The sequence below is a fragment of the Asterias rubens genome, chromosome 15 (assembly GCF_902459465.1).
Source record: "Asterias rubens chromosome 15, eAstRub1.3, whole genome shotgun sequence".
Classification (NCBI taxonomy): domain Eukaryota; kingdom Metazoa; phylum Echinodermata; class Asteroidea; order Forcipulatida; family Asteriidae; genus Asterias; species Asterias rubens.
Genome location: NC_047076.1, coordinates 3,564,071 through 3,580,469, shown reverse-complemented (window position 1 = coordinate 3,580,469; position 16,399 = coordinate 3,564,071). Strand labels below are relative to the sequence as shown.

The 16,399-nt window shown below is 40.8% G+C and overlaps 1 protein-coding gene across 1 annotated transcript; it reads left to right on the top strand.

Moving 5' to 3' along the window:
• The first annotated feature begins 309 nt into the window (after window positions 1-309).
• LOC117300341 (arachidonate 5-lipoxygenase-like) lies at window positions 310-14,800 on the top strand. The gene is made up of 11 exons (XM_033784103.1): window positions 310-1,116; window positions 5,939-5,983; window positions 6,766-6,891; window positions 7,565-7,662; window positions 8,591-8,723; window positions 9,290-9,385; window positions 10,608-10,822; window positions 11,513-11,772; window positions 12,595-12,686; window positions 13,103-13,276; window positions 14,162-14,800. Exons 1-11 carry the CDS (start codon window positions 517-519, stop codon window positions 14,438-14,440), a joined length of 2,118 nt encoding a protein of 705 aa, XP_033639994.1. The 5' UTR covers window positions 310-516; the 3' UTR covers window positions 14,441-14,800.
• Window positions 14,801-16,399: the final 1,599 nt, after the last annotated feature.

The following is a 16,399-nucleotide window of genomic DNA, read 5'->3' as shown; positions in this document are numbered from 1 at the left end:
TCGCACTTTAAGCAACCCGTCCACATTGAGTCATCTTCCTCGCACACGACACGTGATCATGATATAACCATAGAGTAAGGACAGAGATATAACTACAACGCTACAACCATGGATAACTTCCTCCATGCTACAACCAACCGCGTTTCAGTAAACCAGTAAACTAGTTTATTGCTCCATGAGTAAACACAGCAGTAGCTCTCTGGACCCGGAACAACACTGGGCCTACACTCGACCTTTCTTCCTGTTCACTCGGGTGGTGGAGAGTGGAGTGGCAAGGTCAGTATATGTTTATCAATACGGTGACTGACTCTCTGGTTGGTGGGGCGGTGTGTGTGCGTGGTGTGCGTGGCACATTAACATACTGTGTAACACACAGGTAAACGAGTACCACTTTCGTTTCATTAAGTTGGCACAAGAGTTGTTGTGTATACGTGCTGGTGTACATGTAGTAGGACTAGGAGTTGATCACCACACAGTCTGTATTTACAGAAGCTCTATATATGTTTAGCTGTCAACATGGCCTGCTTACTGACATGTTGTCGCGGTGGTGGTGACGAAACTGACAACGGTGGCCCTGCTCCTCCAGCAATCGGTATGAAAGAATCCGAATCCGATGACAACCTTGCAGCCGGTCACACCCATTACAAGATCTACGTCAAGACGGGTGATCGCAAGGGTGCTGGTACTGACGCAAACATCTTCATAATCCTACACAACGCCAATGATGTTGCCTCCAAGGAAGTCAAACTCGACAGGCTCTTCCACGATGACTTCGAACGGGGGAAGACCGATGACTTTAAGGCGAAGTTACCGTCTGACTTCGGGCCCGTGAAACGGATTGAGTTGTGGCGTGACACCCACGGGGCTTTCGACGCGTGGTACCTGGAGAAGATCGACATCTACGAGACGCCGAAGGGCGGTGAGAGGAAGGGGCCGTATCAGTTCCCGGTCCACAGATGGATCCCCGGGAAGAAGAGGGTGATATTCAACGAGTTTGACAGCCTCTTGCCTCAGCATGATCCGCTCAAAGATACACAACGCAAGGAGGAGTTGGCGATGCATCGTAAACTCTATCAATTCAAGAGCCAAGCACCAGAAGCAGGTCTTCCTTGCCAGGTAGGTGAATTTATTCATAGGGTTCCATCCCCAGCACTCTAAACACTTGACCCGGAAATGAGGTGGATTTTACCTCTATGATCCACTAAGAGTTAAGACTATCTCTATCTCGAGTTTTTAGGACGAGTTACCCATCCTAATTAAGAACTAACCTTAAGTTGTTAATAACCCATGTACGAGTCCAAGGAAGTCCTAAGTTGTGACATGGTTGGACTATCTTTCTGATGTCGACCCTGTACTGGGGTAGATTTCACAAAGGTAGTCCTAACTTAGGACTAGTCCTAGGCAATGCAAACCTGGTCCTAAGTTAGGACCAGTAACTCATCCTAACTTTGGACTGGTCCTATCTCTTAGCATTGCCTAGGACTAGTCCTAAGTTAGGACTACCTTTGTGAAATCCACCCCTGGTCCTGTTGGACATGACCTAGCCCTGGCGGCCTTGCACTTTTGTATTATACTACAGAGAAAGAGTCCTATGTATAGGGCTACAGACATGACCTATTTCTCGCTCGCATGACCCGGAATCTGCGTCAGAAATTACGCAGAAATGGGTCAAACTGACGCAGAGCCCTTGCCCAAGTCTCTCATTGTTTGACCAGTTCTGGGTCAGCCTGGCCCTTAAATTGCTCCCCCACCCCGGAATCCTGAACCAGTAATGATTGGATTGTTTGACCTATCCTACGAGGACATTTTTTAATAGGAACAATAGGTCCTCACTATTAGACCGGGAGCCCAGGGGGGTCAGCCTAGCTGGAAAGTTAACCAATTATCATGTATATGGCGATGGTGCGTGTTCATGCCTTAGTAAGGAAATGGACGTCTGGCAAGCACACTCTGGTGGGTGTGGTCATGGGGGCCTTGGGAAAGGGCCCAAAAATTGAGCTAGCTTAGCTGGAAAGTTAACCCGATGAAACCTCTTGGAACATGTTTGGCATAGTCCCAGGTATCGTGAATGGCCACTGCCAGACATTTTGGGTGGTGGGCGGGGCCAGCCAGACGTACAAAACCAGTATCCAAAAAATGAGCTAGCTTAGCTGGAAAGTTAACCCGATGAAACCTCTTGGAAAATGTTCAGCAGAGTCCCAGGTACCATGAATGACCACTGCCAGACATTTTCAGTCGGTCCTTTGTTTTCAGGTGTCCTCATTTGTGTTCAAAGCCAATGGGGATTGCTTCAATACAGGAACAACAGAAAGCACACAAGGTACTCTACAAACCTACGTTTCGGAATGTAGGAGTACAACAGGGATGTCATAAGAAAGGGGGTGTACACGTAGGTTCGCTTTGCTCGCAGTATAATCAAACAATAAACAATTGTTCGTTACAATTCTTCGGTTAGGGATTTCTAGACGGTGACGGTGGAAGGCAATTTGGTGAGGGGGTAAAGTTCCGCAATTTCTATAGCTTCTTTACATGACTGCGCAGCATAAAGGCAATCATTGATCGATATGCCACAACAGAACTTGTTACAAAGCTTTTAAAATGTAAATCTTCGATCGACAGAACCTGTCATGAAGCATACAACATAAATGTGCAGTGATCCATGGAGCAATTCACTCCATGATTGACCTGGCCCTATTCTGGAAACCACGGTAGGCCCCATCTATATCTTTAGGGTTCCTCAAAATTGCCCTACTTTTAGTCTGAATATACTTATAAAGTATCGGGTTCTTGCAAACGGAAATCAGATATTTATTTGTACTGACTATCAGTGAAGAGCATTAAAGGCAGTGGACACTATTGGTAATTACTCAAAATAATTATTAGCATGAAAACTTACTTGGTAACGAGTAATTGGGAGATGTTCATAGTATGTACATTGTGAAAAACGGCTACCTCTGAAGTAACATAGTTTTCGAGAAAGAAGTAATTTTCCACGAATTTGATTTCCATACCTCAGATTTAGAATTTGAGGTCTCGAAATCAAGCATCTGAAAGCACACAACTTCGTGTGACAAGGGTGTTTTTCTGTCATACCTCAAATTTTCACCGGTCTGTTATTGTATGCACATGTTGAGAAACACCAAGTGAGAAGACTGGTTGTTGCATTATTGTTTACCACCTACTAAAGTTGGTCACTAACTATTGTAGGAATCACCAAAAGTTGCACCGTCCATGCATGATACCCTGCCCCAATTTCAAAAACAATTATAATTTGTTTAAACAAAATTGCTCTATCAATGACCCTTGCACCCCTTCCAGTAACGGATTGATTGGTGACATAGGGTGTCGAAGACGTCATTAACAACTTTTAATATTCAAGGCTATGATCCGTTTTTCCAAGAAATAAAAAAACAATTTTGGTTTCTTTGGCGCACTTTTTGGCTTGTGTATTGGGATTTAGTCGTGCGCGACTACGGTACAAGGTCATTTCCGATAGTTGAAACAAACGTTGCCTTGAAACACTTGAGACAAGGTCACGCGGAGTTCCGTTGGCTGATTATCTGCACTCAACATTGTTAACTTTGCCATTATGTTTAGCGGTTTCCTGCTTGTTCTTCAGCTTGTGAATTTCCTCTCATTAAAGGACAGTGACGCTTTTGTGTCAACCGGAAACAAAGAAAGACAAGCTGGATGAAATTTAAAAAATCTTCAAGTATATGCAGACCTGATACTTCACGAAGGCAACGTAGGCGATTGCCTCCATGCTCCCTGGTCATTGCCTTGGTGCCCTTGAAATGATCCAGTAGATATTTACAGTTTCCTCATTGGGTGCCCTTAACCAAGGAGAATATGCATTGGTGCCCTTGACCTTTCAACAGCGAAGCATACAAGCATGCATATGTATGAACTATTGATCACATAATTAGTATTAAGCTTTTATGACGTAAAATCTTCAAACTGTACTTGTGATCTTTTGACACAGGTGTCCTCCGAACTCTTAGTGGACTTTTCAATAACTGGATCGAGGTTGTCTTCGACAAAACATATGGTTTCAATATTGTTTGGAAAAGTCCTTCAAAAACCACATCATGTTCACACGTGTCATTAAAAGCTGACTTCCTATGTTATACCATGGATGAAGAACACCATGCACAATGAGTGTTGTCACATTATCATTATACTGAAGAGCGAATCGAAATTTGCACTGTTTTTTTTTTCCCCATACAATTTTTATTTCCCCATAAAATTTTTATTTTATATTGACTCTTATGATGTAAATGGTTGATTCTTGTTTAGGGTTTGCTATTTGACATCGCCCATGGTGTAAGTTTGAGCACCCCTCATGGGAAAAAAAATCCCCCAAAATTTTAATCTGAGAATTGTCTATACTGTTGTCTTTATCGTGGGCGTAACCGCTCCGGTATTTCGGCGAAAAAAAAATCGTCCGCTATTTAATTTTTTCCACAACTATAGATATGACTGAAACAAGCAGTGGGTTCCAATTACCAAACGTATGCAATCACATTAAAGGCAGAGAACACTATTGGTAGTTTCTCAAAATAATTATTAGCATAAAACCTTTCTTGGTGACGAGTAATGGGGGGAGGTTGATGGTATAAAACATTGTGAGAAACAGCTCCCTCTGAAGTGCCATAGTTTTCGAGAAAGAAGTAATTTTCCACGAATTTGATTTCGAGACCTCAGATTTAGAACTTGAGGTCTCGAAATCAACCTAAACGCACACAACTTCGTGTAACAAGGCTGTTTTTGTCTTTTCTTTCATTATTATCTCGCAAGTTTGATGACCAATTGAGCTCAAATTTTCACAGGTTTGTTATTTTATGCATATGTTGAGACACACCAACTGTATCAATGGTGTCCACTGCCTTTATTGTTGGTATTGTTATAAGAAATTACCACCGGTTTCTGTGAATATTGTTCTCCTGTGTTGTAGTTGTGTGATATTTTATTTTCCAACCTGAAATTCCTTCTGTTTTTGTTTCTAAAGAAGTTAGGATAGCCTTTAGTCAATGCGTACGCTGCACTTCGCCGTGCCCGCTGGTCCTTTTTCGTGCGTGTATGTTTGGGGGTTGCCACCGCGTGCGCCTTGACTAAAGGCTAAAGTGAAGCCTGCTGCCAAACTATTTCCGCATTCCACTGGGTGTAATATGCACACTTTTCGCGGAACTTGAACTTGACTTAGGCTAGACTCGTGCAGAGATAGCACTGCATAACTTACTAGCATGTCAGAAATCAAAACATGAACAGTACATGGGGAAATAGCGGGGTTTTCCCCTATGGGCGGATTCGGCTTAACTTAACATTGTACCGGAACTTCTGGTCATGAGTAGGGAAGTAAAGGGGCCACTGTGGTATTAAATCAAATTGTCGTGGTTGATATGTGTTATAATATTGACAAAAGGGTTTTCCCCGACGAATCTTTGTACACTTGGTCCATTTGTTTTAGTTTAAATACACTGGGTAATTGTCAAAGGCCAGTCTTCTTACTTGGTGTATCTCAACAAACATGCATAAAATAACAAACCTGTGAAAATTTGAGCTCGATTGGTCGTCGGAGTTGCGGGATAACTATGAAAGAAATAAACACCCTTGTCACACGAAGTTGTGTACTTTCAGATGCTTGATTTCGAGACCTCGAATTCTAAACTTGAGGTCTCGAAATCAAATTTGTGGAAAAACTTCTTTCTCGGAAACTACGTCACTTCAGAGGGAGCCGTTTCTCACAATGTTTTATACTATCAACCTCTCCCCATTTCTCGTTACCAAGTGAGGTTTTATGCTGATAATTATTTTGAGTAATTACCAATAGTGTCCACTGCCTTTACCTACACGGAAACTGCGGTTTGCGAATGACATAAAATAACCATCATTATGAAGTTCTTTTCTCGCCTAAAGACTTTTTTTTTTTTTTTTTCAGGTGGTTGATTTACCTTCTGATGAGAAGTTTTCATTTGAGTATGTGGTGAGTAATAATATACAAATATAACATGGTTTTTATTTTGTTTCTTCATTTTATTTTCACTCTTCATTTTATCTACACTGGCTACCAGTCAAATCTCGTATTACTTTCAGACTTCTGTTGCTTATCTTTCATTGCATTAATGGTTCTGCTCCTATATGTAACATTTCTTTGGTAAAAGCTTACACTCCTGTGCGATCTCTCCGATCTTCCAATACATGCATGCTACAGGTTACTAAGAAATTATATTTTTATCGTTGGCAGGGGTCTGGTTTTACACATCTTTTGGTGACAGTTTTATTGTTTTGTTTTAACCTTGACAGCCCCTGTACAACTTGTAACTATTGTGTATGTCTAAAGATTTAAAATTAAAAAAATAAATAAATAAATAAGAGTAGCAAGTATAGGGCGATACATGTAGGACATTTTCCCATGCTGGACCCACACTCTGGGATGACTTACCTCTTCAAATCCGCAATATTTCTAACATCAATACTTTCAAGGTTAAGTTGAAAACCACTTTGTTTAATCTCGTCTATATGTAACTGGTCTATTTGTCTTATTTTCCTTGCTGTGTGTGGTTCCCCCTCCTGTGCGCCTTGAGCACCTCATTTTGGTGGATTTTGGCGCCCTATAAATATTCTTTATTATTACTATTATTATTTTCTTGTATTATTTATTTAATTTATTTATTTATTTAGAATTTTTTTGGAATAGGTGTTTTTGTATTTGGACGGACCACAAACATTACTTTTAAGATCTGATTTTGTTTCCCCCCTCTACAGTTTGATCTTGCCAAGCGGAAGGCAAACCTTCTTCTCCAGAGCAAAATCTCAAAGAAGTTCACCGGAAAATGGCACAATCTGGATGACCTCTCCAACGTCTACCACGGGGTCTTTGAAAAACCATCCGTAAGTTGTTGTTACCCTCGACCACATGAGGGCGCTAGTGGTGACAAACTAGTTGACATTATGATTATGATTGCCGAGCTTACACGTCAGAGTACCCAAACTGGACTCTTATATAGTGCTACCTGGTCCAAAGCACTGTCAGTTTCTGTGCAGTCCTCATTCCAATAGTAACTCAACACCCAACCTGTTAAACTATGGGTGCGTTCGTTTAGCTTCACTGGGTCGACCCCGGTGTAGGGCGTTTTTTTTCCAGGACAAACGTGTGCAGATAATTACCCACGTTCGTCCTGGGAAAAAAAACACCGCCACACACCGGGGTCGACCCAGGGAAGCTAAACGAACGCATAATCCAGTGTTAAGCATAACCCCGGCGTGATATGAACCGGCGTGATATGAACCGGTGTCCTAGAAGTGGAAGGCGAGGAAAGATGCCAATACCCCAACCCGACTACCCAAACATTCATTACAAGCAGTTCATCCTAAAATTGCATTAATAATAACCAACACATTATAGAGCCTTCATCGTGTTTACATGCTCTAGGGTGCTAAACAAGGCACTAGTAAAACAAACAAGTAGGTGCAATTGTATGGACAAACTAAAAAGCAAAAAAAAGAAAGAAAAAAATAATAACGATAGGATAATTCCTTAAAATTTGTTTACTTCATGTTATAGGGTATGAGAATGTGGAAATCTGATGTTGAGTTTGGACTGCAACGACTCATCCGATGCAACCCGACCCAGATCAGACTCTTCAAAGAGATACCAGAGAAGTATGTTTTAACATTCTCCTTAACCCTTTAGTCCCTGCGCCGCCCGAGTTTGCTGAAATCCAATTTCTAAAGATTTTTGCAGTAAATTACTGGAACCGTAGTTCAAATTTTAAAAGATAGCCATGGCTTAATGTGTATGCACAATTTGAACCTTGATATTTGTATAAAAGTACAAGTTCTCATGGGAACAATAAATGCCTCTCGTTAAACGGCTACGGTAATTTTTATGGCGAATATTTTTGTGCACGGATAAAATGGACGCAATAGCTTTTCAAGGCTTTTGTCTGGCTCAATGCTCATACCGGCTGGGCGGTACAGTGGCTAAATGGTTAAAAGGATAATATAGACGAGAAAGTGTAGATTCTATTACACAATGTTTAAGTTTAAAGACACTGGAAATGAAATGAGAATCCACTAGACTGCATCCCATAATGATCTTATTTATAAAGGGTGTGATACAATAAGTGTGTGTCGTATGTCTCTCTTTCTTTTAGTTCGGTGTGGTTGGGGTTTTTTTCAAAAAAATACTCCATAAAAGCGTTTTGGCTGGAGGTGGGGGGTGGACTAATGAAGTATAGACTTGAGAACATCAGCTTTGAATGTTGGTGACAGCTGGAGGTTGTTCCAAGTTGCGAGATAATAATGACAATAATTGTCACACAAGTTGTATGCTTTCAGATGCTTGAACACCATAACTCAGAGTGCCAGTGTCTTTAAGGGTAGGCCAATGGGGGGGGGGGGAGCAGGCATAAACTTGTGAGTTGAGTTACAAACTGGTTGGGGATTCATGCAAAGTGAGTGGGGATTCATGCCATGGCCAACATATTTATCTACAAAGGGTATCACAAACCTAAAGGTATTCTATTATTACTATGGGGTCACATGGCAATCCGTTCACGCTGTTTATAACTGATTATTATCTTTTAAGATTTGGTGTGACTGATGAGATCGTTGGACCGTTTCTAGAGGGTCTGACCATCCAAGAAGCAATTGAAGTGAAGAAACTGTACTATGTGGACTATGACATTCTTCAGGGGCTACCGGTTAAAAAGGGCACCCCAGTAAGTACACAACATGTAAAAAGCTAACAAGAATCCGGTTTTTGTTTTCAGTGACTCATCTTTTTACAAACAGTGTGGAATAAAATAAGAAACGAAATAGGAAAATTGTTTGTTTGTTTGTTTGTTTGTTTTGTTGTACAACAACAAAAGTATTGGAATATTGGTTACAAGTAAATAAATAAAGTTATATATATAACAACTAAACATAAAATAAGTACAAATGGGGGCTGCAACCAGGGGAGGTTCCCTCCTGTATTGGAGCACCAAAACTGCTGTATAATGCTGTACTGGTTCAACAAATGAGAAGTATGTCTATAGCATGAAAGTAGTTTAAATTAACCCTTAATAGCACGTTTTTTGAGGAAGAGAAAAATATGTTAAAAAGAATATGAACTTAAGAAATTGTACGTGGTAGCTACGCTAGTAACCTTAGTCTGCTTAGCATGATTTTGTTGTGCTTGCAACATCTCTAAGAAATTGAGCCCAGAACAAAACGGTATGTAAAGGATGTAGTCTTCCACCAAGAAATGTTTAGATGCATTCATTTTAATATGTCACCCTCCCAGATTATATCGCCCATTGGTCTCTTCTTCGTCAACAAAGACAAGAACCTAGTTCCAGTTGCTCTGCAGTTGGAACAAGAGAAAGGACCAGAGAATCCGGTAAGTTCAAAATAAAATAACTCATTACTGTGCAAGTTTTGCCCTTGACGACTTTCACATGTTATTCAGGACTACCATGAACTACACCTGGACAAAATTCAGTTAGTTGCAGAGGGTATAGACCACAAAACTCGAAAACTCGAGCCCATGTACATTGTATGCTTGTTTGAGGAGTGTTATTCAACCTCCTGTAAAATAAGATGAAAGTGAAAGTCCGCCAGGGCTATGGTCGTTTGTAGTTTGTAGTTTGTTCACTACCGAATGTTATTCAACCGTGTTCAATAACTTGGAACAAAAGAAAGAATGAATCTTTTAAGTTCGTTCAGAAATGGCCCCCATCTCTGCGGTTGTTTGTAGTTGTCTCACTGCGGACAGTATTCAACCGTGTTCATGTAAGAAAGTACTTGGTATTCTTTTTAAAGTTAGTTTTATCACTGCGTTACAGCAAGGGCCCTAACTCTTTGGTTCTTTGAAAAGTTGTTTTCTCACCGTGGAATGTTATTCATTGTTGTCAACCACCGGCTCTTTAAAGAATTGTCACCAGTTCGTTTCGCTCTGCTTTGTTGACTTGTGAATGAAAGCTCCAATTATAATACGAAGAAGGGGGGATGGGTTTATACAAAAGGAACACCAACAAGAGGGAAGTTGGGCATGTCATTAAACCAAGTATAGAATCATGTTTTGTTACATTCCCTCTACCCTATGCTGGCTAAAGGCATTCCTGGTCCTGAGGATACAGCACACTAATTCAATTCCCGTAGCAACCAACGCTAATGTAAATAAAATACTCAACAAAGGGTGCGTTCGTTTACCTTCCCTGGGTCATCCCCGGTCTGCCCTGGTGCGTTCGAAAAGCTTTTGACGTCATTCCAGGGGCTCACCCAGGTCAGCCCCCAGTGCCCTGCTTGTGGAGTGGGTCACTTGGGGGCTGGCCCCAGGTAAACGACGTCACTACGAGAGCGGTGAGTGGTCGTTCGTTTAGCTCTTGTCAGGGGCTCACCCGAGTGAGCACCGCGGGGTAGACCCAGGGAAGCTAAACGAACGCACCCAAAGTCTCAGCCTCTTGACAACCAATCAAACCTCAGATTTCAGAAAAAAAAAAACGAAATTAGTTTTGTTCAAGTCCCTACATTATGTGGCGATCTCAGATCCACAATTCATTGTTGAAACACAAGACCTGCACAGTGTATTGCTTCCTAACATGTGTCCTCCTCGTCCCCAGATCTTCATCCCCAGTGATCCTGAATACACCTGGCTCCTTGCTAAGATGTGGTTCAACTTCGCTGATGCCTCCTACCACCAGTCCGCCACCCATCTTGGCCTGACTCATCTTGCAATGGAGTCGGTTGCCGTCTCGATGCACGTCTCCCTCTCTCCTTCTCATCCCATCTTCAGACTCCTGTCTCCGCACTTCCTCTTTCTCATGGCCATTAACAGGTAAATATTTTGAGGAGTTATATTTGAAGTTCTGTATTGTGTGGATCATATAGTAGTAAACTTGCAACTACAACCATCTCAGCAGTACTGGTACTCAGACGCCCTTCATTCAGCAGCTCACCACAGCACATGAACACTGCAGGGCTGGCAATTGCAAGGTGGATGGTTCGATTCCCCAAGAACCGCTGATTTCCCAATGACTATTATTGAATCAGAATTTCTTGATTTTTCAACTAGTGGCCCGTAACGGGTAAATATTTGAGGACTTGTGGTTGGAGTATTGTTTGGTGTGGACGATAAGAAAACCTACAATGTAGTAAATTTGCGAGTACAACCGTGAACTTACACGGGCATCCTTCTAGCAGCGATCACGAAGCGAAATTACATCGAAGAAAAACAACAAGCCAATACGATATAAGTAATATCAGTGGGAAATGGTATGAAATGACAAAGTGATTAAAACTCGCCTGGCCAGTCAGACGTTTCTTCTGAATTTGATGCTTAAACCGCTTGAGAAGAAGCAAATAGCCAACTGTGCCTATGGTTCGATGACAATGTGTTACTGACTGCTCAGAACAGTTTACGAATTATTTGTTTACTATGTTGTTGGTTTGTACACATTTTGTTGATGCAATAAGTTGGGAAGATGGCTTATCATCTTTATCTTATCCTTTCTTTTCTTCAACTCAGCCGTGGATTAGCTCTACTCATCTCAGTTGATGGATGGGTCGATAAGACGATGAACATCGGCCGGGAGGGCATGTTCGCTCTGATCGGACGCTCCTTCAAGAGGTGGCGACTCGACGTCAACGCCACCCTCCCCAAGGATCTGGAAGAGAGGGGCGTGGACGACAGGGAGGCACTCCCAAATTACCACTACCGAGATGATGCCATCCTTGTGTATGAAGCTATGGAGAAGTACGTCAGACAAGTCGTGGAAGCACATTATTGTAAGTTGGACGTAGTGGAACCATAAGTCAAACAAATAAGTGGTTTTCATTTAACTAGTTCTGGTTGTGAAGCCACAGACTCTCAGAAAAGCAAACTTAATCACTAAATAGCCAATAACCTAATTGGAGGAAAAGACAATGAAGGAAGTTTAAGTTTTAGATGTGCGAGAGAAAATCCTACATATTCCAGGAAAAATGAAGGAAGGAGAAAGGAAGTTTAAGTTTAAGATGATTATTGGGAGGAAAACCCTGCATAAATATTCCAAGGGAAAACCTAATACGCATTCAGGTAGGGACTTGGAACCCTATCCACATATTGTCCCCGGCGTGAATCGAACCGGGGTCCTATCGAGGTGGAATGCAAGGGAAGGTAAGATACCACTACGCCAACCAGACCACCAAGTTATGGTGTCACAACCGATGTAACTTTCTTGTTTAAATCTTCCACCGATGTAGCAACAAATAACAATGAGTATAATTATGAAGAGATGGATGCTACGTAAATCAACACTAAAATGTGTTAGAAATTTCAAAGATAATATCGACTGTAATTAACATGCTATAACCAACATGCAAGGGGAAAAGTTAGGCATACTGCTTCTGTACATTCCCCTGTAACAGACAGGGACCTGGACACGACAAGGACAAAAATAACCACGATAACAATATTGTACAAGGAAGGTTGTGCACAGCCATAAAGCAAAGTTAACATTTGGTTTCGTTCTGAAGAATGTCTTTCAAGAAAGGACGTATAGTGGAGACAGTGTGAAGGTTTTGTGTTGACAGGTTGCGTTTTTTTTCTTCTTATTATTTTTCTTGCAGTAACTCCTGAGACGATTCAGAACGATTATGAGCTCCTGGAATGGGGGCGTTTGATGGCGGCACCGCAAGACCAAGGAGGGATGGAGATACGGGTAAGCATGTGGGTCTAACGAGGAGAACAGGTTTGGGGGATTTTTTGTACTCTCTATTGTGGTCGAGGAGGACGGGTTTGGGAGATTTGTTTTAGAAGAAATTTAAGAAGAGCGACGTCTTGATTGAGTGGAATAGTAGTACATGTATTTGTCATAAAAGTATCTGTATTGTGCATTAGATGGGGGGGGGGGGGAGGGCTGGGCACAATGAAGAAACAGTTACCGGTACACACTTGAAAATCAATTCCAACATTTGTTACTGTATCTGAAAGTTAGTATCTGAAAGTTAGTTTGTAGACATTTTTGACAATGTACTCATTTGAGCCCTGTACTGTGATGTGTCAGTAATGCACCCATTGGTTGTATATAGAACAATATTATGTTAAATTGTTTTGTGATATTTTTTCTTTCTGTAGGGGGTGCCTGTTGACGGTAAGTTTGCAACCGTTGAGGACATCATCAGTACGGTGACACCAATCATGTTCACCTGCAGTGTCTCGCACGGTGTGGCAAACTTCTCCCAGTACGATGACTATGCCTTCCCACCGCACTACCCTGCTGGCATGAAGATGGCCCCGCCTAAAGATAAGGTACTGCCCACCAATGTCCAATTTTATCAAGATTCTTAAATGTTTGGTAATCACTCTTAAAGTTAATAGAACTTTTCCACTTTTTGTTAGAAGCATACAGCAGCTTTGAATAGCATAGGGCATCTTGAGAAACCTTTTCTTTCGAAATAATGTGGCTCTGTAAAAAAGTTATGAGTTTTTATTGCCGTAGTTTTGAATCTGAGAAGCGTTACTGTCAGTGACCAGGTTACCGCTTAATCCTTATGCCAATACCTATACTTCTATATAGTGATCTAAAACTTGGCTCATGCAAGCTGGAAAGGAAAAAGGAATAAAAAACCAGAACGATTTTATTTAATCATTGTTTTTTTGTATGAGGGGACTTGTTTGTTTGTTTGTTTGTTTGTTTGTTTTTTATTTCCAAATATCACAATAAATAATCATAAAACAATATGGGACCATAGAAAAGATGGGTCTTGATGGCCTTTTTGTAAAGCAGTGAGTGGGTAGTTTGTTCCATAGCCGAGGGGCAGAACGAAAAAGCTGTCATGAGCTTGAACGTGAAAATAGGGAATATCAATACATCCAACTCAGACGAACACTGAGACAGTACAAGGAAGACTTTTGGTTATGAAGTATGTACATATCAAAGCGTTATAATGTGTTCTATTCACAAGGTACTTAAAAGGCTTAGTATATACGTTTTTCAGAAAGATAGGTTTTTAGAAATGTTGTGAATTCTGAGACCCAATATATGTACGTGTATCACCATATAAGGATTTACAAGGTGCTCCGGTGCATTCAACAGCCACTACCAGAAAGATGAGAGGTAACTCAGAGACAGGTTGGTGGAGAGACTGTGTATGTATTGAAGTGTCTTTAATAATTTGATTTTCCCCTCAACAGAGTCCTCGGACAGAAGAAGACATTCTGGACAACCTCCCAGACAAAGCAACCACCGTTGACGTCATGACGGTCACCAGACTACTCAGCGAGAAGACCACAAATAGCCTTGGTGACTTCGAGGTGCAGTACGGCTACTGTCCAATCTCCATGGCGGCACTGGAGGAGTTCAGGAAGGACCTGAAACGGATCTCAAGTATTATTGATACGAGGAATAGGGCCAGGGAGCACCCGTATGAGTACTGCAACCCTAGGGATATCCCAAATGCTATTAGTATTTAGAGATGGGCGTTAACCCAATTGTACAGGGTTACTTATCAAAGGCACTGAACACCTTTTTATTTTATTTTATTTTTTTTTATTTAAAATATTTTTACATTCGTGGCCAACGGCCAAATGGTAATGTTGGTCAAAAACCAGTACTCTCATTTATTTTCAATCGTTGTCTGAAATGTATACCCTGACCTTAGCTGAAACACTGTCCATGCAATAGTCAGTGTGTTTTGTGGATGAACTTTCATCATTAAAGACACCGTACACCTTTGGGGTAGGCCCCCCTACTAATATTATTGTCAAATACCAGTATTCTCACTAGGTGTATCACAACATATGCACAACTTAACAAATCTGTGAGAAAGTTTTACTCAATTGGTCATCAAAGTTGCAAGAGAATAATCAAAGAAAAAAAAACCATTTGTTCCATAAATTTGTTTGCTTTCAGCTGCTGAAAAGGCTTCAGGCCAGAAGTATTTTAATAATTGAATGAGAAATTATCTTTCTAAAATACTACCTTCGAGTCGCTTCTCACAATGTTTTATACTATCAACAGGGGCCAATTTCATAGAGCTGCTTAAGAAAACAATTTGCTTAAGCATGAAAATAGCTTGCTTATTTTTCACATGTTACTGGCAAAAATTTCATGCCATATACATTGCTTGTGACTGGTATTTAGCTGGGGTTTACTTATCATAACAATTGAGTGGAGTCTTGGCCGGTAATCTGATTTTACTAAGCAAGGATTTTTTTGCTTAAGCAAAATTGTGTGCTTAAGCAGCTCTATGAAATTGGGCCCAGCTCTCCACTGCAAAGTGTGTATGCTTACAATCATTTGGAGTGATATGGTGTCCAGAGCTTTCAAGCACTGTAATGAACTAATCACAGCAAAAAAATGCTTTATCAGATAAAGTTTACCAGCCAAAATGCAAAAGTCACATGTTCCATATCATACAAATAATTAATATTGGCTTCTTATATAGCGCTCGGTGACTCTCAAGGCAAACTCTTCAGTATTTATATGAAAGGTACCATGGAGCTACATTTGTGAACGGTATACTAGGTTTTTTTTGTAGGAATTTCTTCAGCATTATTATTTTCTGCTTATAAAAGCAGCTCCATGAAATCGGGTGTTGTGCACATTGTTCTATTATGGGGTGCGTTCGATAAGCTTCCCCGGGTCTCCCCCGCGGTGCTCACTAGGGTGAGCCCCTGACAAGAGCTAATCGAACGATCACGCTCGCCCTCTCGTGATAACGGCATGTACCTCAGGTCACCCCCAAGTGACCCACTCCACAAGCAGGGCACTGGGGCAGACCGGGGTCGACCCAGGGAAGCTAAACGAACGCATCCTATGAGGGCAGGGATTTAAGGGCAAGGACAAAAAGACAGACCCCCATTTTTCTCACATACGGTCAGGAATGTGATAACATGGTTTGGTATATTGGGAACCCACTCAAAATAAAATGGCCGCTTCCAATTACATGAACCTGGTGCAACAATTTACATTTACAATGTATATATTAATTTGCTTATCAACATTTTATGTAGAACATTAGCATCAGGCATGGCAGTTAATGCATTGCTTTGTAATTCTTAATATGCATGTCATTTGAAGTATTATTTTACTACCAATACTGTTTAGTTTATTTTTCATAGAGTATGAAATTTATTGTTTCATGGTTTTCTTTATGTTTCCAGCCTTTCAGTTATAATGTGTATTTTTTTTTTTATAAAAAGTATTAACTGTTTGTTTTATTTGATATATGGTATATATGCCTATATTAAATGTATGATTAATATAACTGCAAATGGTATGGTGAGCGGTGAAAGAGATTATTACAAAACTTATATATTTGTTATTTATAGCTTTGGTCATTCGGTTATTATTATTTTTCTAGTGCGACGTTTGTTTTGGTGTTATTATAATTAATAAAGACCTTTTATTTATGACGTCATTTAAATAGG